This window comes from Chaetodon auriga, chromosome 8 (assembly GCF_051107435.1).
Source record: "Chaetodon auriga isolate fChaAug3 chromosome 8, fChaAug3.hap1, whole genome shotgun sequence".
NCBI classification, from domain to species: domain Eukaryota; kingdom Metazoa; phylum Chordata; class Actinopteri; order Chaetodontiformes; family Chaetodontidae; genus Chaetodon; species Chaetodon auriga.
The window spans coordinates 20,406,170-20,433,344 of record NC_135081.1 but is presented as its reverse complement, the minus strand read 5'-3'; the positions used below and the strand labels follow the sequence as shown (position 1 = coordinate 20,433,344).

The 27,175-nt window shown below is 44.1% G+C and overlaps 1 protein-coding gene across 2 annotated transcripts; it reads left to right on the top strand.

The window, feature by feature from the left end:
- ube2e2 (ubiquitin-conjugating enzyme E2E 2) lies at window positions 1-26,008 on the top strand. Of its 2 annotated transcripts, none has more exons than XM_076737156.1 (6): window positions 1-192; window positions 1,633-1,816; window positions 2,845-2,895; window positions 19,001-19,133; window positions 23,611-23,758; window positions 25,168-26,008. In XM_076737156.1, exons 2-6 carry the CDS (start codon window positions 1,641-1,643, stop codon window positions 25,263-25,265), a joined length of 606 nt encoding a protein of 201 aa, XP_076593271.1. In that variant the 5' UTR covers window positions 1-192; window positions 1,633-1,640; the 3' UTR covers window positions 25,266-26,008. The 2 variants fall into 2 exon arrangements, with proteins under 2 accessions (XP_076593271.1, XP_076593272.1); XM_076737157.1 differs by having other exon boundaries at window positions 14-239.
- The last annotated feature ends 1,167 nt before the right edge of the window (window positions 26,009-27,175 follow it).

The following is a 27,175-nucleotide window of genomic DNA, read 5'->3' as shown; positions in this document are numbered from 1 at the left end:
GCGCGCAGGCCGGGAGCGCGCGCGGAGGCGGTCCGGGGCTGCCTCAGTTTTCTGTAATCGCTTTTCTGCTGCTGCTACCTCCAGTTAAATAGCTAGGACACGGGAGCGAGCAGACGGCCGTGTGAGGATATACTTTTTTCGGTACCTTTGGGATTACGACGCGGAATTGCAGCATCGACGGCCAGCCGCCAGGTAATACCGACGCACACATTCAGCGGCCCCTCGTAGATACGCGAAAAGTAAGTAAATGTCCCGTGAAAAGTGTCGTTTTCCAGCGGAGAAGGAGGAGGAAAAGGGGTGAGGGGGGAGGAGGTGGATGTGTGGGACGAGCCTCCCTTTGTGCCGAGGCAGGGTCACCGCTCTTCAACGCACAATGTGGACACTCCAGAAACGGCGAGGCTCCGCACGTTTTCGCCCCCGCCGCCGCCGCCGCCGCTCCGCTCGGCCCTGCCGCTGACCGTCCTCCATCAGCCCGGTCGTCGGCTCTTCGGGACGAGCCCGGCAGAAACGCCTTCTCCTATGCGCATTTTCATTGACTTTAAAACACCGAGGCCTGTTCGGCTCTTTTTTTTTCTTTTAAAATTACCCCTCAACGGTAACGTAACGCACCCTACTTTCCGCCCCCCCGGCCTCGGAACGTTAGCTAGCTTAATGTTTACGGTCGCTTTTGTATGACGGCTCGGTTTCAGCCCCCCGGTCGACCCCTATTGTGTTTTCACCCCCTCAAATGTTGACCTACCCGGTTTGACCGCGCCGTGAAGTGATGTCTGCCCACACACAAACATCTTAACTTGTCTCCCTTGGTATTTTGGGGGACTGTAACGTCTCCGCATCGACCTCGTCCTCTCCAACGGCCATTGAAGCGGGTACATTTCGGCCGTTGATGCCCCCTGATCGTTACCGTGAAACGCCCCCCCGGGAAAGGCGAGCTGTCCGCCTCTCCACTTCATCGCTTTGATTAACTTCTCATCCATCACATCTCTGTTCTTATATTACATTTCCAGTCCAGCCTCTGTGCTTTAGCCGTGTCTTTGTCGTCTGTTAAACAGAGCTTGAATCATGTCAAACAAACCGGGACGATGCTCGTCTTCATTTTCAAGTGTCTTGTCTCATCTGTCACTGATAACACGTCTCACTTTTTGACTAAATCAGCCTGCAAGGCTTTCATGAGCTGTTTAATCCATCTTGTAGGGTCACATCATTGACCCAAAACCACAATATTATCCAGTATTTGTTTAAAGAAAAGGGGAAATGAAGACATAGGGCAGCAGTAAGGGCTTTAGTCTGCCTTAGAAACCTAAGCCAGTAAAGCTGCTGATATAAAGTCTGCCAAACAATTAGCCTGTAATATATGACCCAGAGTAGATCATTAGGCCAGTGGCTTGTTATATTCTTTTTAACAAGGGCTCTATACATCTGTAATTCACAGCACCAGAGGCTGACAAATGTCTTTTCATCAGCTCACACTTTGCATACCCCTCCTTATCCACGTCCAGCTGTACATTGATTAAACCCACCTTCCTGTGGCTTCATCTTGCTGAGGTGGCACCAGCGAGCAGTTTGACATTAAATCATCTCTATGGTGCAAACTTGCATTGCTCACGTTACACGCCGTCCATGTTTTCCGATCAGGGCCCACGATGTCCAGCGAAGTGCAGAGACCGGACGACAGCCCCAGCACCAGCGGGGGAAGCTCAGACATTGAACAAAGGGAATCGGTACCGCCCGAACAGGAGCGGGAGCAAGCACAGCCCAAAAAGAAGGAGACCAAGATCTCGAGTAAAACCGCTGCTAAACTTTCAACGAGTGCCAAGAGGTAAGAAAAGACAGGAGTGTGAATACTTCTCTGGAGAGCGACAGCTACACGGGGGTTGTTTGTTAAACTAAAGGCCTCTCTCCTCATGCCCACGGGGGTGTGAAGGTATATAAAAAGCCTACAGTCCCGCAGGCATTGTCATTTCAAACATCCGTGCTATTCAGCGTGACACCGAACCCACAGGAAGGTGGTGTCTTGCACAGCTCGGCACTCGAGTGTCGTCGCTGTCATTTGAAAGAGATATTCCCGTTCCAGCCTGTTTGTTTGAGTAGACGCGCCTCGTGCTCCGCGGCGCTTTTGTCTCTCCTACGCCGCCAACACCACCACCAACACTTACCTCCACCAGTCTCAGCACTTATTCCCAAAAAAAGACAGGCGATGACAGAATTATGCAACCGCATGAGCACAGGGTTGGCTGAGGCCGCTGAGTCTTTTTATAACAGTGAGTGATGTTATGATCATCTCCCTTTTGTGCGGCTGTGCTTCGCTTAAAAACAGTCTCTCCGAGGGCCTTCAGCACAACAAGGGGCCGTAACACGGAGAGCCTCCGCTGTTGTCTGAAGTATTGTCTTTATATTAAAGCGAGTTTAGCAGCAGCGTTTGCGCTGTGTCGCCCTTCACAGTCTGAATCATCATTTTTGCAGAGTTATCCAAAAGTCTCCAAGCAGTCGAGTGCTCCACAAATGACCACAATGACAAAACATGAACGCTTAAATCATTTATTTTGTATTCAAGCTGGAATGCTGAAGTGAGCTCTCTGGCTTTAATTTATGCCTCTCATATGGACAGCAAATGAAGTCGTGACACCTTTTACAGCCTGCCTGCTGTAAACTGGAATAAGTGCAATGTTCTCTGCAGCTGTGTTGTTAACAGCTGTAGGTCCACATGGTTGAAGGTGGGACTAGAAGCAACATTTACCTCATCACAAGCTGGAAACACTCACTTCACGTGTTAGAGAAATGTCCATTCCTTCAGCTTTTATGTTCTCCTGATACTGATTTTAACAATCAACTCTCTCTCTCTTCCAGGATTCAGAAAGAGCTTGCAGAAATAACACTAGACCCACCTCCAAACTGCAGGTAAGAGGACGTTATCTCGTCAAAGCATTTCTCTAATGATTCACAAGCCTGTTTGTGCAGACGTGCAAGCTGTAATGAATGCAGGGCCGCGCGAGGCTTCTTGCTGTTGAAAAGGAAAGGCCACACTGCAACGCACTCACTTTTGTCTCCGTTCCCATTATGCTGCTGTTTGTGTTTTTTGTTTGAGATGGTAATCTCAGGTGAATTAGAGTGACTGTAGCCCACTCTGGCGCTGTTGTTGCAGCATAATGCACGCTGCAACCTCTGCTGAAAACACAGGCTTTCAGATCTCAGTATTATGACTGCGATGAAATGGTGGAAAAGGAGCAGCAGCGCGACTTTAAGACCTGTTTCGATTCTCGTGTGGTTCCCCCCTCGCTCTGCTGGGGATTTACCACAGACAATGGTTATTGTGTGCTGCTGCTGCGGCTCTCAGCCCTTTGAGGAAGAGATATGGTCGCGAGCGACTGGCAGACCACATGTGCATCAGTCTCTCTTGACATGACAAAAGGCATGCCTTTGGGATGTGGCACAGGAGCCCGCTTTTTATCAGCTTAAGTAACACAAAGTGACATCGATCATGTTTATCATAATACAATAATAACTCAAATCAGCACTACAGTGCAAATTAAGAAAGAAAATGGAAGCCCGTCGGTGCAAGATTGAGGACACTTGTGGGAGATGCTGATGTTTCCTGACCATTCTGGATTGGCCATATTCGCTCACAGGCACCTGCTTAAAATGATTAAGGAAAACGGCTTTGCGTGACTCATCTGGTGATTTGGAATTACTGCACCCTAGACGGGCTTGTTTATTGCATGAATTAATCACCCCTGCTGGGTCTCATCAGAAGCCCACCATCATTAATGATAAACATTGAGCTAACCTTTTCATTCCAGCTCACAGCCCAGTTTTGTTATTGTACTTGAGGCTAAAAGAGATGTTGTTTTCCTCGAGGACTCTAATCTATTTCAAACCCCCCCCCCCCCCACCTCCCCAAAAAAACTAGGTTGGCTCACATGAAGGATTTAGCTGGAGGACACGAGTAAGTCATTTGAAAGTAAAATAATCGCTAGCGGAAATTTCACAGTCACCGTCTTAGTGGGGAACTAGTTGCCTGGGAAACAATTAAGCTTCTTCAAGATAATCCTTTTCTCTCTCTCTCTCTGTGTATGTGTGTGTGTGTGCGCGTGTTCCCTTTTCTGTACGCTCAAAGTGATACCAAAATCTAATAATGTGTTTTCTGTGATGCACCCAAATAGATTATCCCTCTGTTAACAGTGACGGGGGTTCAGATGCATCAAACGGCAAATTTCTCATGCAAGCGATCGCGGCACCATTTACATTCTCGCATGAACGAGCGCTCGCGGTGGAGCCAGTGTCGTCATTTGTATGCCACATGCTCCTCGCTCCCGGCCAGGTTAGCCCGAAAGGTTATTCATTTCGTTCCCCGCGACAAATGGAGTCACAGACTGTTGGCCCCCTTCAGGAGGCTGACAGAGAGTCGTGTTAAAGAGATTCACTTCGGCACATTCAGCAAACGCGACGCTGGGGGCCAGTTGATGGATGTCATCTCATCCGTTTCGTGGCCCCTCAGACTCCCTCGCCGCTTTGTCCTGGTCAGAGAGGATTTGCCGCCCTCGTCGTGTAGTTAAAATCTGCAGTCTCCTTCGCATCACCTACAGTCTCTCCAGTATCGCCTTCGGGGATGTGGAAGGAACCACGCTGCGTTTTGCGCTGCAAAATGGAGAGCTCTGCTTCACGTCTTTCAGTGTGGATGTATGCTAAGAGCTAGAATTTACCATTTAACGCTGTGGAAGTGTTGAGGATCTAATTTAGTGAAACATCTGTGGCAGGCGGTGCCCATTTGATCAGTCTAATAAAACGCCCACGCCTTTTCCTCCAGCTTTCAGCTAAGGTTACTGTGTCCCCCCTCAGCTGCATTCAGTATTACAGTGTTACAGTAACCTGTGTGTGTTGAGCAGTCACACACTTTCTAATGTTTCCTGTAATATTAGTGCTCAAGTTGTTTTAAAAAAATCAATTTCCATAGAGCGTGAACAAGACTGTCATACTTTTAGCGCTATGTCACTACTTGGAAAATGCAAACAAGTATTTAAATTCGTCTCAGAGCTTCATCTCGGTTTCGGCATTGTGACAGCTCGCTTGTCACCTTGGCAGTTGTCATGCATCAAACGAACAGGAACACGCTGAAGCCCAAGAGGATTTGACATAGCAATTATTCTCACTGTCATATACTTCAAGTATATTGTACGGTGGCTCATGTTTTTACACCTATTGTTGCAAATGAAGCGGCGTCTGAAAGGAAAAGTGCTCTCCTGCCTGCGAGTCGCACAAACATTGCAATAATCTTACCGGGAATAAAACTTTGATTAGCTCCACTAAAAGAGAGATATGACAGGCCCATTGGTGTGACTGAATTTCCAACGACATGAAGATTCAGAATCATGTTGTTGTCGTATAAAAGTGTCAAGCCACTTCTGCAGGTACAAAATATGGTGAGCGAGGCTGTTGACTCACACAAGGTGTTTGGTTTGGTTGGTTTTTTTGAGCTGACAGTTCTGAACTGTAAACCTGAGAAACTAAGAACTACTTAGAAAATTCTCCTGGTTGCTTTTACCTTTTTCTATTTCTTGTCAAGCTTTAACCGGAATGCCTGACATCAGGGCTGCAGCAAACATCTACTTTCATTGTCGATAAATCTGTAGATTATTTTCTCAATTGATCTTGTCAGAAAATAATTTTTAAAAAAAACAATTTCCTGAAGCTCAATGTGACTTCTTTAACGTGATGGTTTTGTTGAACAAATGGATCAAAAAGTTCAAGCTTCTGCTGAATTGGTTAAAGTATTTCGTACGTCCAGAGACCGTGGGAACAATGTGCTGATTCTCAACCTGAAAAAATCACCCTGCTTTATATCACATTCCTGCCTGGATCACATTCCGTCTCCCCCACATCCGACATGCTCCTGTCATAAAAACACTCTTCTCTGCTTCTCGGTTCATATTCGTCAACCTATCACTTCTGTCTTGTACGTTTGCGTTGCTGCTGTATCAGAGGACTTGTTTCAACTGAATTTGTTCTGTGTTACTATTCCTTCCTTTTAATATTGATTCACCAATGCCAACATTACAAGCAGAAATCCAAACAAAGACGCTGTGGTGTTGTTAAAACAGCAGCTACTGGTGATGTACCTCACAGTTCTGGACCGATGTGCTGTTTGATCTCTTTATCCTCCTCTCACAGATGGCCAAACAGATACTTTCATTGCAGTTACAATGCTGTGATAGCAGAACGATGCTCAGCTGCCTAAAGTGTATTGGTGAATGTCAGGTTTTGGTGTCCCCATCCAGATTCAGAGAAAAAATGTAAAGCTGCTATTGTACACTGTAATCACAGCAGAGTAATCCATTGCAGAAGAGGCAGAGGCACCGACTTCTCATCCCAAGGCAGCTCAGATAGATTTAATGCAATGCAGCCGCCACCCACGGTGCATTTTGAGGAACAGGTTCACCCCCCTCCACTGTCAGCTTGTCACAAGTCATTCTGGGAAATGGAAGGAACCACTAACTGAAGTGGAAGCAGATAAGGTTGATACTGCAACAAGTAATTCACACAACTTAATCACAGAATAGCCCCTGTAGAGCTTTACACTTCACAAACCTGCCGCTGACAGGTAAAACCAGCTGTAGCTAGTTAGCTAAAGAGGCCAGAGTCTGACTGACTTTTTCACGTCTCAACTGATGCTTTTAAAACAAGATTCTTGTAAAAGGCCTTGAATGCACTCGGTGGCTACGTACTTGATCGAGCGCTCAAAGATTGAGCTAATGCCAGCAGGTCCCAGGCAAAAAGTGAGCATCCTCATTGGTTAATGATCCCTGCAGAAGACATAATAAGACAGAAACAAGTCTGCTAATTAGCAGATGTGCTAATGTTCAGGTTATATTAGAGCAAACAAACTCACTGTTTACTACATTCTTTACACTTATGTCTTGTATTTTTGGTGTTGGAGGACTAAAACATATGGACACCTCCCTCCAAACTCTTTATATCCAGAGTACCAAACAGCTCTGTCACACTGTTTCAGTATGTGGTGAAATCCGAAGGTTGACAGCTTTACGGTGGCTACACTATGATTGCGCAGTCATTTTTTCAGGGAGCAGTTTAGCAAACTGTCAATTCTTATTTTCTGTTGTTTATATATGTAGACTTTACTGTAATGTTTCCTCCATCATCTTCCAGACAATTGTTTACAGTCCATTGTACATTTTATGCTTTTAAAGCAGTTCAAGTAAGAAATAAGAGAATATAGTTACGAGACACAAATTCAGCAAAAAAAAAAAATGGAGGGAGTCGGGTAGAAGAGGGGATGTTGGGATTGGCGAGGGGGACATTTTGGATGACGTTGAACTATTGTTTTATATTTGAGGTAAATCTCAGTTTTGTGTGTGTGATCACTGCTTGTAAGGGTTTATTTTTCCATTTCCAGCATCTGTTCTTTTGTTGAACGCCACGTAGATTTCATGTATTTGGCTGCCTCCCCGTCCTTGTCACCTGCAGTATGCTAAAGAGCTGCCTATCAGCTGATTTTATCTTTCCTATTGAATTAATGCCAAAAGTATTTTCCAGTTTCAAAGGTCATTTTTAGTCAAAAATCTATTTTTCTCTGAACCTCTTTGGCAAAATTTATCAATATTGGACACATAAAGAGTGTGTGTGTGTGTGTGTGTGTGTGTGTGTGTGTGTGTGTCTAGTTTGCTGTTTGTTCCTTACATCCTCTCCAACAATTAGTCCCAGCTAAGCTGTAAACTAAATAAGTAAAATATCTCATGCTCGCTTTCCAAGCAAATTCCCTCCTGTTTGTGTTGTTCTTCCATCATTTGTCTCTTGATTAGAGCATCAGCTGACTCCACCCTCCCTTTAGTGAGTTGTAATGTATGTGGCCAGTCACTGGAACAAATAACATTCTTTGGTCCCCGGATTTTCCGCGTGTAACGTAATGCCCCCACGATGCCCACAACAGAGCCGTCACTCCCTGATGACATCATGCAAGCTGCAGGGGAACTCTGTTCTCAAAAACACACTCACAGCTGGTCACTGCATCACAGCCTCTGCATGAATATGTATCTCCACCACCATCGAGTCTCACCAAGAAATGAGGCTCTCTTTATTGTAGGTTCTGGCCTCTAATTCCCTTCTCGCTGATGGGATCATCTTCATATCTTTGAAAGCTGCATATTAGTTTTGTGCCATGCCCCTGGGGGATTATGTGCGAGTGACACACCCAGCATCATTTTTCACCGCGTTACCATTAAGCACAGCAGGGAGGGTTCATCAATATTCATGAGGGAGCGGAGGGATGTGGACCACCGGGGGGGGGGGGGGGGGGGGGGGGGGGGGGGGGGTCTGCAGGAATACCTCCTGGGTGTTCGAGTTGATCACTGTATTTTTGCATGGCAGCTTCACTGTCTTATCGCAGGTAGGATCTTTGCAATGTGATGTGAATTTGAAGGGAGTAAAGCAAGTGAATGCTTTTTGGTGACAGTTCCATTTGACCTTGGATGAATCAGCCCTAATCGATGTCTTGTTCCATAATCACCGCCTTTATAAATATTGATGAACTATAGGCACCCATCTGTGTCTGAAGCTGGCATGTTCCTGACCTTTCAGTGAAGGTCTTGTCCATTGACTGCAAAATATAAGAACACTCATAAAGGCAACGTTTCAGAATCTGGATCGCTTTGCTCAACGAGCAAAATAAGAGATGTTTGTGCTAAAGCCGAACAAACATTTGCATCGGCACAAGGCCGGGTCAGCGCCTACTGAGGTTTGGATAAAAACAGACTGTGAATGCTTGTGAAGTAAAGAATGAGGGGGAAAAAACAAATGGGAAGCAAGTCTTTACAGATTTGACCTCAGCCACATTTTTTTCTGTTGTCATGTCTGTGGAAGCAGAGAAAGGCTGTGAATTTTAAAAGCAGCTGAATACGTGATTACCTCAGGAAACCTCCACTGAGTGGACGAATTTACAGCTCTAAACTAGATCTGCAGCTTACTTACATTACTGTGTAACGTTAAGCTGTCAGTGTTCTCTCAATTGATTGAATACTTGTGTAATGTCCATCACAATTTCCCAGAATTCTTAGTGACACCTTCAAATGTTTTGTCTGACTAACAGTCCACTAACACCCAAAGGTATTTAGTGTACAATAATATAAAACAGAGAAAAGCAGCAAATCCTCACAATGGAGAAACTTCTGTGTTTTGCCTCCTTGATCATGTTTCTATGGCATGTCATTATATTGGATAAACATGCATAGTTTTCTAAACTATGTACTGGAAAGATTCAGATTGGCACAGCCTCTGAACTTTGAAGGAGTGAAAGATGCTTTGGTTTAAAATAGAGAAAACAGTAGCGTGTTATCAGGAGGGCCTCTAGTTTGCAGCAGTGGAAAGGACATTAAATTTGAGTACTTCAAACTGTGTATTTGCTGACAGTAAGTGTATTATATCTTAGATAAATATAAGCGTCCTCAAAGACAGGAAGAAATCTGCTGTCTGCAGAGACCGGTCTCATCTGAAGACAAATGAAGCTGTCTCAGGGCTGGTGTGAGCGCAGACGGATGTCAGCATGCAGATGGACCGTGCCAGACTGGGCTCTGCTGATTTGTTATGGCCGCCGTTCTCCCTGCGTACCTATGAAACATCTGCTGAAAATCATTTTCTTCCCAAGCAAACCCTCATCATTTTTCCCCTCACACATAGTTTTTGAGCGGAAAAGAAATAAATTTGCTCCTATAGAACGTAACACATGCTCTGCCTCTGACACCGCCCAGAGTTTAATTTATCCTTAATGTTTTCCACTGCGGCACTTGTTTGACAGCGAACATGGCCTGCCTTGATTCATGTGTGTCACTGAATTCTCAATGTCCTCATTTGTGAGGTAGTTTTCTGGCAAACATTTGTCCAGAACGTTATTAATGGGTTTGCGGGGAAGCCAAGCACGAAGCATGGTGTGTGGATGTTTGGTGGTGGAGTGTTGCCGTTCACAGAAGCAGTTTAGGTCCTTGAGAATGACTGAATGGTAATCTGAGCCTGACACCAAAGCAAACACAGGAATCGCCTGGCAAGCGAGCAAATACAGTAACTGTGGAGTAAACAATCGCTCTGAGATCCCGTTACCCCTGTGACTGGGATCTCAGAGCCTGATAGATTTCCCATGAAGTCACAAACCATAGCTCCTGCCAAAGAGATTTAAAGTGTCTTAATGACATATTTGTGGTCTGAAATGTTAACACTCTTAACATTCTGTTGTAAGTGGTGAAATGAATAATTACCAGTGAATAACATCCCAGAGGAATGCCCTTTTCTCTGTGCTGATTTGTTTAACCTGCGGCTTCAAAGTCTTGTTACACTTCTCTACCTGCGAACCTGAGGGCTAATGTGGAGTCGAGGAGACCGGCAGAGTTTCAGGCTCCGCAGCAGATCTGGCAGCTCGGCTTGTCCTCATCGCTGACCTTTTGGTAATAAGTCCATTCCCTCGTCCACGGGGCCAAATGGCTGCCCACAGTGCTTTTGTGGAGGGAGCAGAAAGGCTGAAGACACTGTCTCTAATCACGACCAAATAGACTTTTGGCGCAGAGCTGTGAAATTACAAATATTAACACCGTACTCTTGACTAATTTAGTTGATAAATTGCAAGAGGCTGCAGTTTCGTCTCGGAGGCGAATCTGTTTTTTAGGCAGTTTCCTTTCCTGAAGCAGTTTTCCTGTGATTCCCTGGTCTGCAAAGCCATTTGCATCATGTCAGCACAAACTCGAACTCGCTTTATTCAAGCAAAGCAAATGTTTATAATTACCCCTTGACAACACACACACACACACACACACACACAAACAAGTTTGTACTTCTATTCTTGTGAGGACCCTCATTGACATGCCTTCCCTATCCTTTCCTGAACCTAAACCCCTAAAAACCAAGTCTGAACCCTCAAACAGCCCGTCTAAGGTTCTCACTTTCCAAAAAATGTCCTCACTCCCAAGACCTAAAACTCAAATTGGCTCTCACAAAGATAAATGTGCACACACCCCTTTTATGTTCTTACAGAAATTATTTAGAAAGAGCTACTTATCCACATCAAGTGTGATTAATATCTCAAACAATGCTCCTCAAATGGTAATGATTGCATTTTCTGCCAGATTGCACGACTTCAGTTGGAGGGTCATGAAGTGCTCATTTATGAAACTAAAGCCTTCTTTCTTTGTTTTTAATATTTGTTTTTGTGTCATCCTTCACTCTGGGTACACAGCGATGTTTTGTTGGCTAAGTGATATTTTATGACTCATGATGTTGTGCAGTTTCCTTTATGCAAAGTCTGTGTGTTATGGTAATGATATATGCTCTGCATTATTCATTCTTAGCCAGAGGCAAACATTTGCACTGCATCAGAGGCTGGGTGCATGTTGCAGCTCAGATGTCGAGAAGAAAAATGCTTACCGCACCAAAATCTCAATTTTACCTCAGAAGCATCTTGCTGAATTAAAAAGGAAGGATTGGGATAAAGAACAGAACCTCTGCTCTGTTTACAGCTTCCTCAACATGACTTTAAAACCCCAGTGAGGACACACTTCCTGAGGGAAAGTCCAGTTCTTCAGACCTCTCTTTCGAAGTATACTTCCTCAGTTCAACACTGACTGCTGTTCACATTGATTCAGGCCAGCATGCGAGGCTTCCCTCCTGTGGGAATAAAATTGTGTTATTCCTTTTCGACTTGGAAAGCGTGCAATGCAGCCACCTACTCAACCATTTCCCCTGTAGCTGGATAAACCGTCCGGTCAGTAATTGCAGTATTCATTGTGCAGATGAACAATAAAAGGCTTGATTAAAAAACAAACCATGTCATTTGAGACAATAAAGACAAGAGAACAGAGGAAGGAGGTGTCACCTCGGCCGTTGAGCTGCACAGTAATTGGGCTTGGGGCTCTTTCACGGTCGGGGGGAAATAAGATTGCTTCATTAAAGTTCCTCCTCTGATAACCGCAGCAGCCACTCTGATAGAAAAGAAGATCTTAAGTGAATGACGGTGCCATTAGGAAAAAAAAGCCCGCGGGGAATGAACTGGAATGGCGAATAATGCAGATAATGGATTTATTTGTGCATGGCGGTATTCACAAGCTCCAAAACACACTGATTCACATTCAATTACTGGTTTACTTTCCTGTTTTATTTATCAGCCCCTCGGTGCAGGTCTTGGCTCAGACAGCTATTTACCTGCTGTCGTAAACAGCTCGCTGCGTGACAGGCTGCTTCAGGAACACGCTGCATTTGTGCTGTGCTGAGTGTTTTCACCATGCAGTAACACGTCCGACCATCGTGATGCATTACCGTGTGTTTTCTGACCTTTTGTGTTGTTGTGTTTGAGTGATATTCCGCCCGTCTGATCTTTTAAATGTAAGCTGATCTTTAGAGTATCAATGACTCAACACGCTTAGACTTGAAAGATGGCTGTAAAGAGAGCGTAGTTTGTCGTTTCACAGAGGGCCGCGGCTGTGGTCGGCTTGGATTCACGCCGGTCACAGTGGATTCGTCCAGGGACCAGTTTTTATGGTGGTTAAAAAAAAATCAAAAAGACTTTTCAGACCGCTTCTGCGGCACCGTTCACCCATATGCTCGGTATGTTCCAGTCACATTTCCACAGAATTCTGACTAAATTCACTGCTTTGTCCATCTGTTACAGCAGTCTGCAGAGATATGTGTCAGAGGAGCTAAATTCACCCAAACCTTCTCGTGTCTGTGAAATCGATATCTGTATCAGATACAAAAGGTGAAAGAAACATTTCTTTGAAAGGGTGTGAGTGTTGTTTTTTTTTTTTTTTCTTGGCAGTTTCCTGAGAAGAGAGGTGGAAGAACTTCAATTTACAGTATTTTTTTGACTTTGTGGTCGGCCAGAAATTTCACAGATTGCCCAACACTGCCGGAACTCCTCACATGCCTGTGACTTACATGCTTGGTTTTATTTGAGCGGACAGTGAACATCCTCTGTGTGTTCTCGATTCATCACTATGAACTGACTGTTTCCAGCCCACGCAGTCTGGCACTAATATAACAGGTGGTTTCTTTGACAGTGGGACTGTGTATTGTCTGTCTAAGAGTTTCTGATGCTACTGTACACAGTCGTTATTTTGTACACAAGCCTGTTTGTTCCTGCGGTTTCCCTCCAAACTGTGGTTTTGACTCTGCATTCTGTAATAGCTGTCGCTTGTAGTTTTGTCTTTGATGTAAGAAGTTTATTCTAGTCTGTCTTTGCAGTCTGCTCTTGGGTGTCAGCCAAATTCCCAAATTAAGTCTGTCTGAATATCTTCAGATGTTGTTTAACAATGTTCTCATAAAGACATCTTTCTTTCCTCCCTGTAAATAAGGTCCTAACTGACCTTGCCTATGAATCCACCTGTGAGTGGCACAGGCCTGTCACATGACTACATGTCTTTCGTCAACTTAACCCAAGCCCTGATGTTTGTGGGACTTGGCTCTGGGTGTCAAGGTAAATTAGTGATTTGCGGAGATTAGCCCAGCTCTCACGCCACAACACAAGGGTTATCTCTTGGCATTGGCACCCATCTGCAGATTGCCCTGTCTATGAATGAGGCAATGTGGATGAATAAACTGGCAAACTACACACTGGTCTCTCATGCTGCACTGTATCATGCGGAGGAAAGGTCATTCAATATACATGGAAATTATTACTTCTGCCAGTCATTATAGGGCACAGCTTGCATCAATTTCAGGAACTGAGGTAAAAATGACGAAGTAGGTCTGTGGTGAAATGTTCCTTTATGCTCTATGAAGAAACAGTTTCTTAATCCCACTCTGACAGCTGTCTGTGTGCAGTCTCTGGGTTTCAAAGAGTCCAATCTTACTTTGTTGAGGTGGAGCACTGAACAAGGTCACTGAAAGATGCAATTACATGCTCTCTCACAGGTACCACAAATACTACTTTGTGACTGAATCATGCTGACCATACAGGCTGCTGGTGACATTTAGGGAGGAAAATGTATTGTTGTTTCTATTAAAAATAGTCACACAAAGACGAACTGTAAGTGGGGAAAAGGATGGATCTCAAAGAAAGAGAGCAGTGGTTAAACACAGTTTTGGTGATGTGTTGTGGAGGAAGCGGCCCATCTGTCAGAGTGGGTTCTTACATCAGTATAATCTCTGAGGACAGGGCAGTGGCAAGATTCTCACGGACACCCGCACCCTAATGTATCCCAGACCCTTGAAACAAATGACCCAAATACTCAGTGAATCAAGGCGTTTGGCTGACCGTGCGCTGCAGATGTAGTGTTACTTACAGAAAGGTTATTATTAGTGCAGCCTACAACAAAGCCCATAAGCAGCACTGTTACACCAGCCAACGTCATGTATTTATGCTGAGCAGATCTGTCTGCTTGAAGGGAAGATTGTTTTTCCATAGAGAGAAAAAAGAAAAGACAGGAGTGACACATAATATTTAGCTGACTGTTGCTGTCAGTTTCAGGGCTTGGTGTTGCATCATGTTTTTTTTTTTTTGTTCTTAAAGCCTTCATTGTCTTCTCATTGATTCAGTGAAACTGATTTTTCAATGGGCACTTTGCAGCCATGCATGACAGGGCAGAACCATGACACATGCAGAAATGAGTCTGTTGGTTTGGAGTTGCACTTGCAGACCTGAAATCTATTTAATGTTTTCATTATCCAGTAATATGTCATAAGTTGAATATGTCAGTTGAGCATAATATTCCGCATAGCTATTAATCACTTTCAAGAAACCATTAGCCATGTAACTCTTGACATATCCATGCATTAATTAAAACACTGCAAACACTCACCGCCACTGCGAATCTGTAGACTGACATGACTCAACTTGAGCTTCATGCGATGGCCACACCACTCACCTCTCCCAACGCTAATGGCAAAGTAGAGAGACTGTCACATCCTGAAAGAGCTGGCCCTGAACCAGCTGCAACAAAGCACCACAGGAACGCCTGAGCCGGTGGGGGGAGGAGGTCTCCAAGCAACAGCCAGCGGTGGCATGCACATTCAGCTATTGACTTAGCTTTTATCCACAGCCCTTGTGTGGTTGTCAGATCCTCAACAGCAATCTCGGTGCCGAGCGAGGACCTCTGCCGTGCCCGCTCGTCTCTATCTTTCCATCATGTCTAAGTTATTATCACTGCTACAAACTCATCAGCCTCAAAGGAAGTGAGCATCTGCTTCTGCTGGGGATGTCTGGAAATGGAAGAGACGGCTGTCTCTTTTCACCATGGTGTCAGGAAAGCGTCTGAATAGTGTGGCAGTAATGGAAGTGTTACCCTGAGGTGTGTGCAGCATAGAAATCAAAGCACAAGTTTCACAGAGGGAAGATTGCCGAGAGCAAGGAAAATAAACCTATGCAGTTCTGTCAACAGCAGGAAACATAGAAAGTCGTGTTTGCAGGGTTGAAGAGTGGCCACAACAAGTTTAGTCATCAGCTACTTTTGAAAAGATGTTTCAAGTAATAAGTCAGGGTCAGAGTCAACGCTGCTTCCCTCTCTATTTAACCTTTTATTTTATTAATGTACACATTTAGATGACAGGGTAATGTGTGTTGAAAATAATTCCAGAGTTAGATGTGAAAATATTCTGGTGAGTTTTTATTTCAACCAAACAAGAGTTGCTGGTGATTGTTGGAACAGTTTTTGGTGAGTTTTATTTTGTTTCAATCAAGTTTGAATGAAGTGTGTTTTACAATGATAAAATTGCTGTTTCTGTAAATGGAGTCAGGCAGGGATCGTTTCCATAATGTTGTCAGACACAGAATAACTATCTGACCTCGTAAGTGGCAAAAACAAACATTTCTTTCGTGTGCATACCGTGATGGTGAGCAAATGCCCAGAGGGATTACACTACAGCCCATCTCATGCTTAATACTGGACCATTAGTCACTGCACAAAAATATGGGAACATAGTGTCCATAGACACAAGTAATATTTGACTGGAATTTGTCCCATTTGTCTGGGACGCGCAAGTCTTCCAGGACAGGGAAATGGAAACCTGATGCGCAGCGCTGAGTGTTTCGCATTTCAGCGACATTTTAAATGTGATTTTGTTATTGAAGAATGTGATTAACATTTTAAAATGACTCAAACATACAGTATATTTTCAGACAAGAACACGGACGTGTTCCAGTGAAATCAGTGGACTGGTTCCCTACAGATTAGATTGTGCTCAATTTTGACTGTTTTAGGAGTGATTGACCAATCTAAGTTTGATCTTTTCTTTAAACATGAGGGAGATCATTAGAAACATCCCTAATTACAAGCTAAACAGTACTTGCATCAAAAGTTATTTCTAGTCACAATTAAATGCAGGTGAATCCTTCAAATGAACTTAAGTACATTGTGTCGTTTGACCACATCGGAAGCGTTTACAGTGTTTGTTCTGAATAAAATCAGTATTCAGATTTGGACATAGAGGACGCATGTTATTAGACAGTCTGTCCTTGAAGGCATTCATAATGTTGCATTCATTTGTGGTACAAAGAGTTTGTGAAAAGTAAAAATGAGAGAGATAAGTTTAACCCCTGCCTGCTTTTTCACCTCTGCACACCTGGACAATAACTGTCTGCAGTCGGCATGTTTGTCAGACTGAAGCAGGTGCCTTCAGGCAGTCCTGTCATAGCCGGCTTTCAGACTGAAATTGCAAGGGGCTGCGGTGGTGGGAGTGTGTTGCTTCAGGTACTGGTGAAGCATGAAATATAATCCAGGAAATCCAGTTCACATCCAAGAATTTGAAGGTTTATCAGATGCCAAAACCTTGCAAAGCAGTTTACAGCACTCAGGACCGGATTTTACAACTCTGGAAAGCAGCTATTTTATCTTTGGTCACAATGATGGCGAGGTAAACAGGAGAGAGGCAGCGCTCGCGTTACAAAATACTCCACCAAATACCAACTTCACTGTGTCACCGCACTGGTTGCATTCAAATGAACGAGCTGTGTTTTTTTCGTGGAGGGCTGAAGTCGTCCTGAATGCAGCCTTAGACAGTTGGTCAGTTAATTAACCGTTGGGTTCTTGGTGGACTAAAGAATCTGAAGTTGTTTTTGTCCTGTTCTTTTCATGCAGATTGGTTTATTAGCCATCACATCTTTGGCTCTTTGATGGGCAAAGAGATCCTTTTGCATGGCTGCGTTGGACAGATTGATCAGTCAAAGAGCTCCTGTGACTATTTGAATTCTTTCGTCAAGGACAGCCCTTCAAGTAGGTCGTTTATTGAACAACCTGACGTCTTAATGCTCATCCACTTCCAGCCAAGGCATGTTGGAAATATTGAACTCCTCTGCTCTAATTGAACTTTTCTTAAATAACACAACGGAGGAATGTAGGAACAGCTGAATGTGACCACCAGTTCGTACTGCGGTCTGCCCTCGCTTTATGTTGTTATGACAGGCTTTTCAAGCATAAGTAACTGCTGGCTATCAGATGTCAACATCTGTCTCTGTGCGCCTATAAATCCCTGTATTTTGAAGTCATTTCCTGTAGTTGGTTCAGATATTGCTCTCTGTGTCCAACCAAAATGCAACACAATTTGTCTGGAAGAGACAAAAACCTGCAGTTTCAGGTTATTTGGTGCCATTTGGCCATACATCATCGCTTGTCCTCACCAAAACAAATGAAAGCAGCATTATTAATGCTCTGTAAATAAACCTGCCCAACATGTTTAATGTGAACATCACCAGCTTTATTTGACAGATGTGTGTTTTGCTGTTCGTGTGTGTGGTGGAAGATTTCAATTACTGTAGTCCCACTTACAGTATGAAGTTTACAAAGAAAAATGGCCAGCATGTGTCCTCCTTTTATGCACCAACAATGTCCAGTGTGGTCCCCGTACATTCTTTTCTTTTGTTATTTTATTTTCACTATGACAAAAAAAAAATCCACGGTTTTCTTTGTGTCTCAAACAACAAAGTCCAGATTGGCGAAGTCCTTATCAACAGTGTATTTTGAAGTAATTCCCCAGAGAAGAAGTAATCATAATTAGCTAATTAAAGAAGGCTTAAGAGAGGGGCAGAGTGAAAGAGTGGCAAAGTAGATTAGTGGAAATTTGCATGTGTTGACACTGAAGGATGAAGGAAATGTCTACTGTCTAATTTCTATTTATGGAGAATGATCTATTTTCAAGGGCATGCTCAGAGCCAGATGCTGCTTTTAACGGTTCGCTCTTTGAGGTTACTGCACAGTCGCATTCAGGAAATCTCTGTCTGAGATTATTGCTTTATGTCTAAATAAAAGTGAACAGTACACACAATAATACAGCAGCCTTGAGTGAAAGCAAACCCGGCGTGTCGGCCAGTTCGCCTGCGCGCATTTGTGAGCACATCTGCCAGCGGCTGAGGGCTGGCGTTAAACACCTTCCCTGGTAATTACATGAAATCGGAGGGATTGTTCATTGTCCCTGGCTTCGCGATCTGGACATTGTCCCGGTCTCTTCCTGGCTTTGTGCCAGCTCAGGGTCTTACCACAAACAACAGTGGGGGAGGGAGCCCTTAATATGGAAATGGAATTAATTACTGGGCCTATACAACAGCTGTGACCTTCAGCCTCCACTCAGCATAAATACTCATCTCATGAAGAGAAACGGGCTGGAAAATGAAATCCTTTTTACTGGTTGACATCTGAATACCTGTTTATGTAGTATCTCTTTTTTTTATTATGTAAAAGATTATCTTTGGTTTTTCTGAGCTGCATGCTCAAACTGGTTCACTGCTGCGTCAGTGTGATGTGCTTCACTAACTCGCCTCCCAGTTGCAGGTAATCTAATCTTCAAATCAAAATTTGAAAGATAATCTAAATCCTACTAAAATAGCCTTGAACTGAAAACCTTCAAACCTCCACGGCTTCAGCATTCCCCAAATCTCCATTATTAACATGTCAGAAGGTAGCATTTACCGCCTGAGCTGCTCGCTTCCCCAAATCTCTGTCAGCCCGCTGGCAGTTTGAACACCAGGCTGTCGATTCCAGTGTGCTGCGCTCATTAACATATTAACACGTCTTTTGTTTCAATTTCCTAGCGCTGGCCCCAAAGGAGACAACATCTACGAGTGGAGGTCGACCATCCTGGGACCCCCGGGCTCCGTGTACGAGGGAGGCGTCTTCTTCCTGGACATCGCCTTCACGCCAGACTACCCGTTCAAACCTCCCAAGGTCAGCAGCCGGCAGACGTAACTGTTAAAACATTTGGGTGTTTGAGTGGCTGACCGAGTATCAGCTTCCTGCACAGGGCCTGGAAATATGTTTGATGATATAACGATGTGGAAAAGTTAAGAGATTGAGTAAGTGTTGAGCACAGGTTGGCCTGTGGTGGTACACACACACCATACAACCACACATTTTCTTCCACCATAGACACATGGTCACTTTCTGTTTTATGTGTTTTGTGCAGAATAATTTGCAGCTACATCTGGACATGTGGGCTGTCGTTACCAGCTGATTCAGAGCAACATCAGCATTGATTTGGAGTCACATTTCTGGCCACCTGATGAATTATTCCAGTGTTCGCTCTCCCTTTAGCTCCTGAAGGAAACATCTGGCTCTTTAGCTGCTAAATGCTCCACTGTGTTTACCGCTGAGTCGCTAACTTTGACTGGCTGCCTGTTTGGTGCAGCATACAGCAGGTTTATCAGAGTTTGTTTTTGCTGAAAACAGCTGTGTGTTGTTGGTGTAAATGAGGCTGATGAGACCAGAGAGGAAGCTGAAAGACGCTGAAATACTGAGGGGGTTCCATCAAAAAGTCTTGATCATAGCTGCTGTAACTGTTTTTTTTGAACAGACTCATTATCTTACATTATATGGGACGTGTTTTTTCTGATCATCCTGTGATAGAGTGGCAACCCTTACCTACCTCTGTTGGATAAGGCTCCAGCCATGGACCATCTGTTTTTATATATAGAAAGTCCTCCTGATCGGGGCCGGGGTGTGACGAGGGAGCGGCATTGGTCTCCACACCCCTTAACTTAGCAGAAAGGAAGATGAAGTTATAACACAGGGTTTTTCATTGGTTCGTCTACAGGTTCAAACATTTGTTTATGTCAGTTTTGGTCCAGACATGACCAGACATCTCTCCAGTTATCCTCCCAAGCCTTGATAGGAGTTAGAAAGTGGCAGAGAGAGCAAACAAGCAAAAAAAAAACGCTGCACAAAATGAAACTTTATTTGTTCCACTGTGGTCACGAATGAAAGGAGAAGAACGTCTCAGCATCACTCAGGTGGTGTGATCACAGATTTCATGTACTGCTGAAAGGTGGAGATGACTCGTGTGCTGATGACCTACTTTAGTTTAAAATCAGTATATTGTTGTGGGGGTGTGACTGGGGGTGATGAATGAACTGCTGCACAGACAGGCTGCACCAAGTTCAAGGTAATTCTCACAAAATAAGCCATCATGGCCAAAAATGTATTATTCCACTAAGTCATATTGTTTCATCACAGCCCGGTAGCAAATGTTCCATGACCCAGAAGTAGTCCACAGCCCGGGGATCAGGAACCCCCTGCTGCACAGGACAGGGAGGTGTAGAAAATGAATGGCTGGACAGACTTTTATGTTCGTTGATGACGGTGTGATGTGATAAAGTGCCAGTTCAAGGTATTTCTAACAGTAAGCGAGCAGAGCACGTTATTTCAGCCCGGCCTGGTGGCAGCTGTACAGTCAGTGCTGCAGCTTCTGACACGACTTCTTCACAGCTCGGTTTGCACTTTCCTGCACTTTTGTTTTATGAAGAATCGCCATTTGAGCTCACAATCTGGGTCATGCTGAATCCCGACCCGTTCCCTTGTCAGCTTCTGAAGACCTCCTCTTCTTGTTTTATGTGACGCTGTCTGCAGAGCACTTTAAACATGTCGAGTGGATGTCATTATTGAGCACGCGGACCCGTCGGGGCCAATCTCCCTTTAGTTTGCAGCGCACCCCATTACCCTTTCACTTGGCCTTCATTTTCTCTCCTCTCTCTGTTATGCACACCCCCTCCCCGGGCTCGCTCGCCCTCTTTTCCCTCGTTCTCGTCCTTTGTGCTGTGTAACCACCAGCTCTGTGTTTGACAGCAGACTCAAACAAATCCACAGGCTCCAGCCCAGCTTTCTGTTGCCAGAGGGACTCGAGTGTTTCCGCCCCCTCCAATACCTCGTACCCCTGCGACAGACTGTGATCTGCAGCCAACCCCCCCACCCCCCTGCATACACATGCACTCACACCAAACCTTGGGCCTGGAGCTGCCATACTCTCCCTCACTGCAGAAACGCTCCAGTGGAGCTCAGTGGCTGAATGCGCTCAGACTTGGGCGTTGCAGATCCAGAGCTTTTAAAATCTCAACATGAGGAACAAGAGTCGACGAGTTTGCCAGGTGGATGTGTTTCTGTGCTTCTTTCCTGGAGCGCGGGGTCTGCAGAGGGGTCGGTTATTTATAACGTCCTGCCCTGTGTGATTTTTGGGAATGCCGAGGCTCATTAGAGGCTTCCTCTGGAGGGTCAGGGTCAGGGGGGCCAGATGTTGGTGATCGGTCCTGACACTTGACACCACTGTTTGCCCGACTGCTCCAAACAGATGTCAAGCTCACATCCAAGCTGAGACAGACGGCATAAACAGTGCTGGGTTGGCTGTTTGCTCGCTGAGGGCGTTTGAGACGAGCACAGTTGCAGCATTAATCAAGGCAGCGGCAGACTGCATGTTATGGACTTTTCACTGTGGCAAGTAAAGGAATTCATTCACGCCTAGTGGGTCCAGTAATCAAAGTGACAATAAAACTGTTGTTGTTTGTTGTTGTGCTTTCATTTTGCACCATGCTGCCCTCTGTTGGTCATTGTGATTCAGCAAGTATCACATTATCAGTGCAGGAGGTTTTTTTCTCTGTTTAGATGGAGCCAGTGCTGTTTTCAAGAAATCAAAAAAACTCAAAGGCTCAGATAATAAATGGTTCACTGACTGCAATAAAATACTGCCCTTCTAGATACACCGTGTGTTTGTGGAGACATGCTCATGCAGCTACAGTGATAAATGGTGTTAAATGACCCTCAGTGGAGCAATCAAGCAGGCCCATTATACTGGTACTGATGCTGATAGATCAGTGTTAATGTGAATGAAAGAGAAAAGGAGGTGTAATGCCCACAGCAGCTTGTCACTGTCCCCCATGTCTCCCCTGATATAAACCTGCAGACTGACACCACACAGCAAAAATGTCTTTCTTAGAGGGTTTAAAACTCATTTCCTGGAGACACCTCTGACTCACAAAGTATGCCATCCATGTTTTTAGTTCATCTGCTGCGAACATGCTTTTACTCATGTTTGTTGCTTAAAGTGAGGACAGTTATGGAATTAATTAAAGCCTGAAAGTGTAACTGCAAGGTAACAAATTCACAGTCACATTTGAAAGATCACGTCAGATGGAGGATAATGATGGTTTCCTGGACAAAGATTGAAATTCACCTTTCTTGCAGTGAACCTCTGTCAGCGTGAAAAGCAAATAATAAGCAATGTGCACATGTTAGTTCAGGCTCTGGGAAATTCTGATATATTCACCACATTTTATAGACTAAACAATCAATGTACTAATCGAGAAAATCTCACAATTCCTAATGGAACCCATCATTAATGGCAGCTCCAGTAAAAACCTCTGAAGCAGATCAGTTTCTAAATTTTCAGTATTATTAAATTATGGTGGAAAAGTTAAAAAGTCAAAGATTTTTCCCTCCACTGCTCCAGTGGAACTGCTCAGTGTTCTGCTGAGATCAACTTAAAAGATTGTCTGGATAAAGTCTTTAAATGAGATAATTCAGTGTCGGCTGTCAAAGTAGAACTGAATTAGGCTGTGATTAATCAGCTGATTATCTTCATAATTAATCGATTATTCAGTCTATAAAATCTGAAAAAAACATTTTCTCAGAGCTCAAGTTGACATATTCATATAGCTGACTTTGGCCAATTATCCAAAACCCAGAAATATTCACTTTGAAAGCTAAAAAGCATCAAACTTTCACATTTGAGATTCAGATTTTTTGGTTTATGCTGCTTTAAAGTTGTGTTATTCTGTGGTGACACGATGGCTGCGTCCTCTGCAGTGTGATGCATTGTTTCATTGTAAGACACTGTAACAATGGTCTGTTACTGAAGGGCAATAAAACAAACATGGTGCATTTAAAGCCGCTCGATGGCATCGTCGGCCACTTTCACACGCAAGGTCATCGGCTTCAGGGTCACAGCAGCCCAAGTTCAGGTCACTTGGAGCTGAATTTTATGGTAATTTTGAGTAAACCGGCGTTGCTTCTGATGTCCAACAGCAGCTTGATTACTGTGTACTCATTATTTTGTGTCAGTCTTTAAGATAGTCCAACATTTAGGGAAAACACATATTCCTCCTCTTGTATTTGTCTATTAAATATTAAGCTGCAGCTGATCTTAGCTAAGACGAAGCAGGGGAAACAGCTTGCCAGCCTCTCTTTAAAGGTAACAACATCTGCCCTGCCTTGCCCTCCTTTTATTTAAGTTGTTTCTTGGTTATTTTTGAACTGTTTTTGGCTTTCTTTATTCATCGCTCACATTCCTTCATTCCACCACCAAAGTCCTGTGTCCTTGTATTTGGGAGAATGAGCTCATTTGCTTTCTGACCTTTCTGAACTGCTGGTGTGTCTGCAGGTAACATTTCGTACGAGGATCTATCACTGCAACATCAACAGTCAGGGGGTGATCTGTCTGGACATCCTGAAGGACAACTGGAGCCCCGCCCTCACCATCTCCAAGGTGCTGCTGTCCATCTGCTCCCTGCTCACAGACTGTAACCCAGGTAACGTCATCGTCCTCACACACGACCATTTCACCTTTGCCGAATGCAGTTTGTTAAGAGACTTTGGTGAGAGGTAAGTAGGTGCTGGAGTGGCTTGAAGAGCTCTCTTCATCCACCTTCACTGGATGTAACTGAGAGTCTGTGTAACAGATCATTGCCAGGTCTTTCTCTTCTTTCAATGTACTGTTTATTTTTACTCAAGGCCAAATTTCAAGCCGACACACTGAGCGAGTAAGGGTGCATTAAGTAAGCCATGACCAATTCAAACCCTCATTGTTTCCCAAGGCCGTCCAGCACTGACAGGTCTTTGGCACGGTCACCAGCCCCAAGCTGTAAATAATAAAACCACATTTTCACAGCAGAAATGAGCAATTGAGCTGCTTAGAGAGGAGATGCTATAAAAATAACAATACTCATGATTTCTGCTCTCTGTTAAAGCATCAGCTGAGGTGATAAAGCGGTAGAAATATGAACGAGGAGGGGCGAGCACAGGATAGAAAATGAGTGTAAAAACCGAGAAAACTCGGCCGGGCGAAGGAATAATTGGAGAAAGATGTAAGATGGTCATTTTTTGCTGTCTTACATTTAGTAATTTTGAGTTCAGTATGATTTATGTGAGGGTAATGGAAGCCAGCCAAGTGCAGGGAATTAACTTGCGATATGGTGGTTTTACAGTCACTTTAAGGCTCTCCACAACTCCTCTTCCTCAGTCTCTACACGCAGCCCTCGCTGCTCCTGCAGGGCTCGACTGTGCGTCCGTGTGATTAACGGGTTATTGATGAAGCTGAATTTGAGACCGTGTAATCAAGTGTACTGAAGGTCAGCGCACCATAATAAAACGAGTGCTGCATCCGTGCCTACAGGAAAGACTCTTCAGTTAAAGCTCCAGCTGATCAGCCAGCATGAGTCCTGTCCAGGGTTTAATCATCTGGAATGAAATCGAATTGTGTTTTTATAAATCATTGTTGATGGAGATGATAAAATGTATGAAATCACACAGTCCATTTTGCCTGTATTACTTTATTCTCATACTCCACACTGTATATAAAGTGCTATTATAAAATGCTTCAGGCCTGTGAATCAGATGTTATCTCTATGATGTGTCCAGATCAGGTTGATATCAGGTGTAAATGGCCTCTAAGGCACAATCAGTCAAACCTTTACATATCGCAGAAAACTACAGATTGGCCCTTTGATTTCATTTTTCAAGTATCTGATCATTTAGATTTGAATACACGACCTAAACTCTGCCTCTTGCAAATGATCCAGTAGAACTGTGATGATTTCTGAGACATTGCTCCTCCTCCTCCTCCTCCTCCTCTGCACCGTCTTTGTGATTAGCGCCCAGCTGAGGCGAGTGATGACGCTGAATGATTGACGTGTTCCCTCTCTGTCTTTGCACCTTTCAGCCGACCCTCTGGTGGGAAGCATCGCCACACAGTACCTGACCAACAGAACAGAGCATGACAGAATAGCCAAACAATGGACGAAGAGATACGCCACATAGACTCCCCGCCGCCAAACGCCCCTCCTTTACCTCCCTCACCCTTCACTGTACCTCTCTCTACCTCTCGCTCTCACCCATAGTCTGTCAAAGCACACTCACTAAGTGCAACGGTATACCTGCCCTCCTATCACCCTCGTCCTCCTCCTCTTCCTCCACCCTGACATTTTATTTACCTTTTCTGTGTTTAAAGAAAAAAAAAATCAAACAAGACAAAAAAATGTCCTTTGTTCCTTGTTGACTTGAAAGCTTCTTTTTTATACAAAGAGTAGATTGGGATTTTTATTTTCCAATATCTGAATGTTGGAAGTATTGTATTGGAGAAAAAACACAGAATATTATTATTATCATACACATTGTCCTCCAGCTCTGCAGTACAGTATGTATTCTCATTTTCTTAGTGGCACCTGGAACAAACATGCAGAATATATGCTTTCACTCTGTTTTCCTTTTTGTTTTGTTTTTGTTTTTTTGTATTTGTCATCAATATGTTATCTGCATGGAACAGGAAGGTTTGCATCAATGGATCCTTCATGCTTTTTAACTTCCTCTGATTTTGTTTGTACTGTATGTATTTTTTCAAAGGCTTTTGAGGCAGACCACAAAAGTATAGGTCTGCCTGTGAAAGAGGCAGGACTTGTATATTTACTGGCTACCCGCCACCTCTGCAATTGCAGAGTGGTTTGTTGTGCACTTGTATTACTGAAGCACCCAATAAAACACACTGTGGTTGGCTTGTGAGAAAACACTCGGCTCTGTCTGGGATTTGTCTTTGACTGAGATATTCAGACCTGCTCGGTGACCCTCCGTTCATTCAGTCCGGCTCTCATCTCCTGCTTTTATGTCTCACACACACACACACACACACACACACCTGATTATAAAACTTAACAGTGGGAAACATCTGCTCAAATCAAATAAAGTTCTCCTCATTTATCTGCTTTAGTGGGGCGTGGCTCGTTATCACTCCTGACATATCTCGTAGTTTTTATTGCCGCCATTGAGGAGGTGTGATGTTTTCATCTGTGAGTCTCTATCTGCAGGGAGAAACTAGTGAATGGATCTGTGACGTTCTGAGGAAAGACCTTTGGGCCAAGGAGAGGAGGTTTGGCAATGATCCAGATGTTGAATATCCTTTGTAAATTGATCTTGATCACAGTTCTGAGGCCATAAGAAGTCAAATTAGGTTGTAGGAATGAACTAGCTGGAGTACTCGTGTTACTGTAGTGAAACAGCTTTTTGGTGTGTGTTCAGCTACATTTGATGATTATTAGCCGAGCTGTCAGTGTGGCTCTCACAGGGATTGTGATGCTGCTCTGCTGGTCCGTCCACCACTTTACTCAATACTCAGATACTTCAAGAACTTCTGGACAGATGGGTTCAAGGTTTGGTGCAAATATTCATGGTCCCAGATGATGAACTCCACTGATTAAGATGACATTTGTGGTTTCAAGTGACATTCTCGGCAGTTGTTGGATGGATTGCCATGAAATTCAGCACAGACATTCATGTTCCTCTCACGGTGAATTATATTAACTGTGGTGAAGCCTTTCATCACCACCATCAGGTCAAAATTTCAATCTGTCCAAAACTTCTTTATGACTAAAAACCTACAAAACACAACATTCCCTGATTGTTCTCATAACCTCAGCTGTACATTGAATGTAGTGCTGATGAGCAAATGCTAGCATGCTAACACACTGAACTGAAATGCTGAACATGAACATTACACCCGCTTAACATCACCATGTTAGCCAATGTCATTCTGAGCAGGTTAGCGTTAAGTTCAAAGCACTGCTGTGCCTCAATGCAGCTTCACAGAGCAGCTAGCATGACCGTCATTCAAACTGTTCACCTGAACACCCCTGCCTCCCCTGACCGCACGTCATTGATATACACACACATGCATATGT

Coding starts and splice junctions, on each gene's coding strand:
- ube2e2 (XM_076737156.1), top strand. CDS start 1,641: ATGTCCAGCGAAGTGCAGAGACCGGACGACAGCCCCAGCACCAGCGGG. Junction 19,134..23,610: donor ACCCGTTCAAACCTCCCAAG/GTCAGCAGCCGG, acceptor GTGTGTCTGCAG/GTAACATTTCGTACGAGGAT. Junction 23,759..25,167: donor GCTCACAGACTGTAACCCAG/GTAACGTCATCG, acceptor TGCACCTTTCAG/CCGACCCTCTGGTGGGAAGC.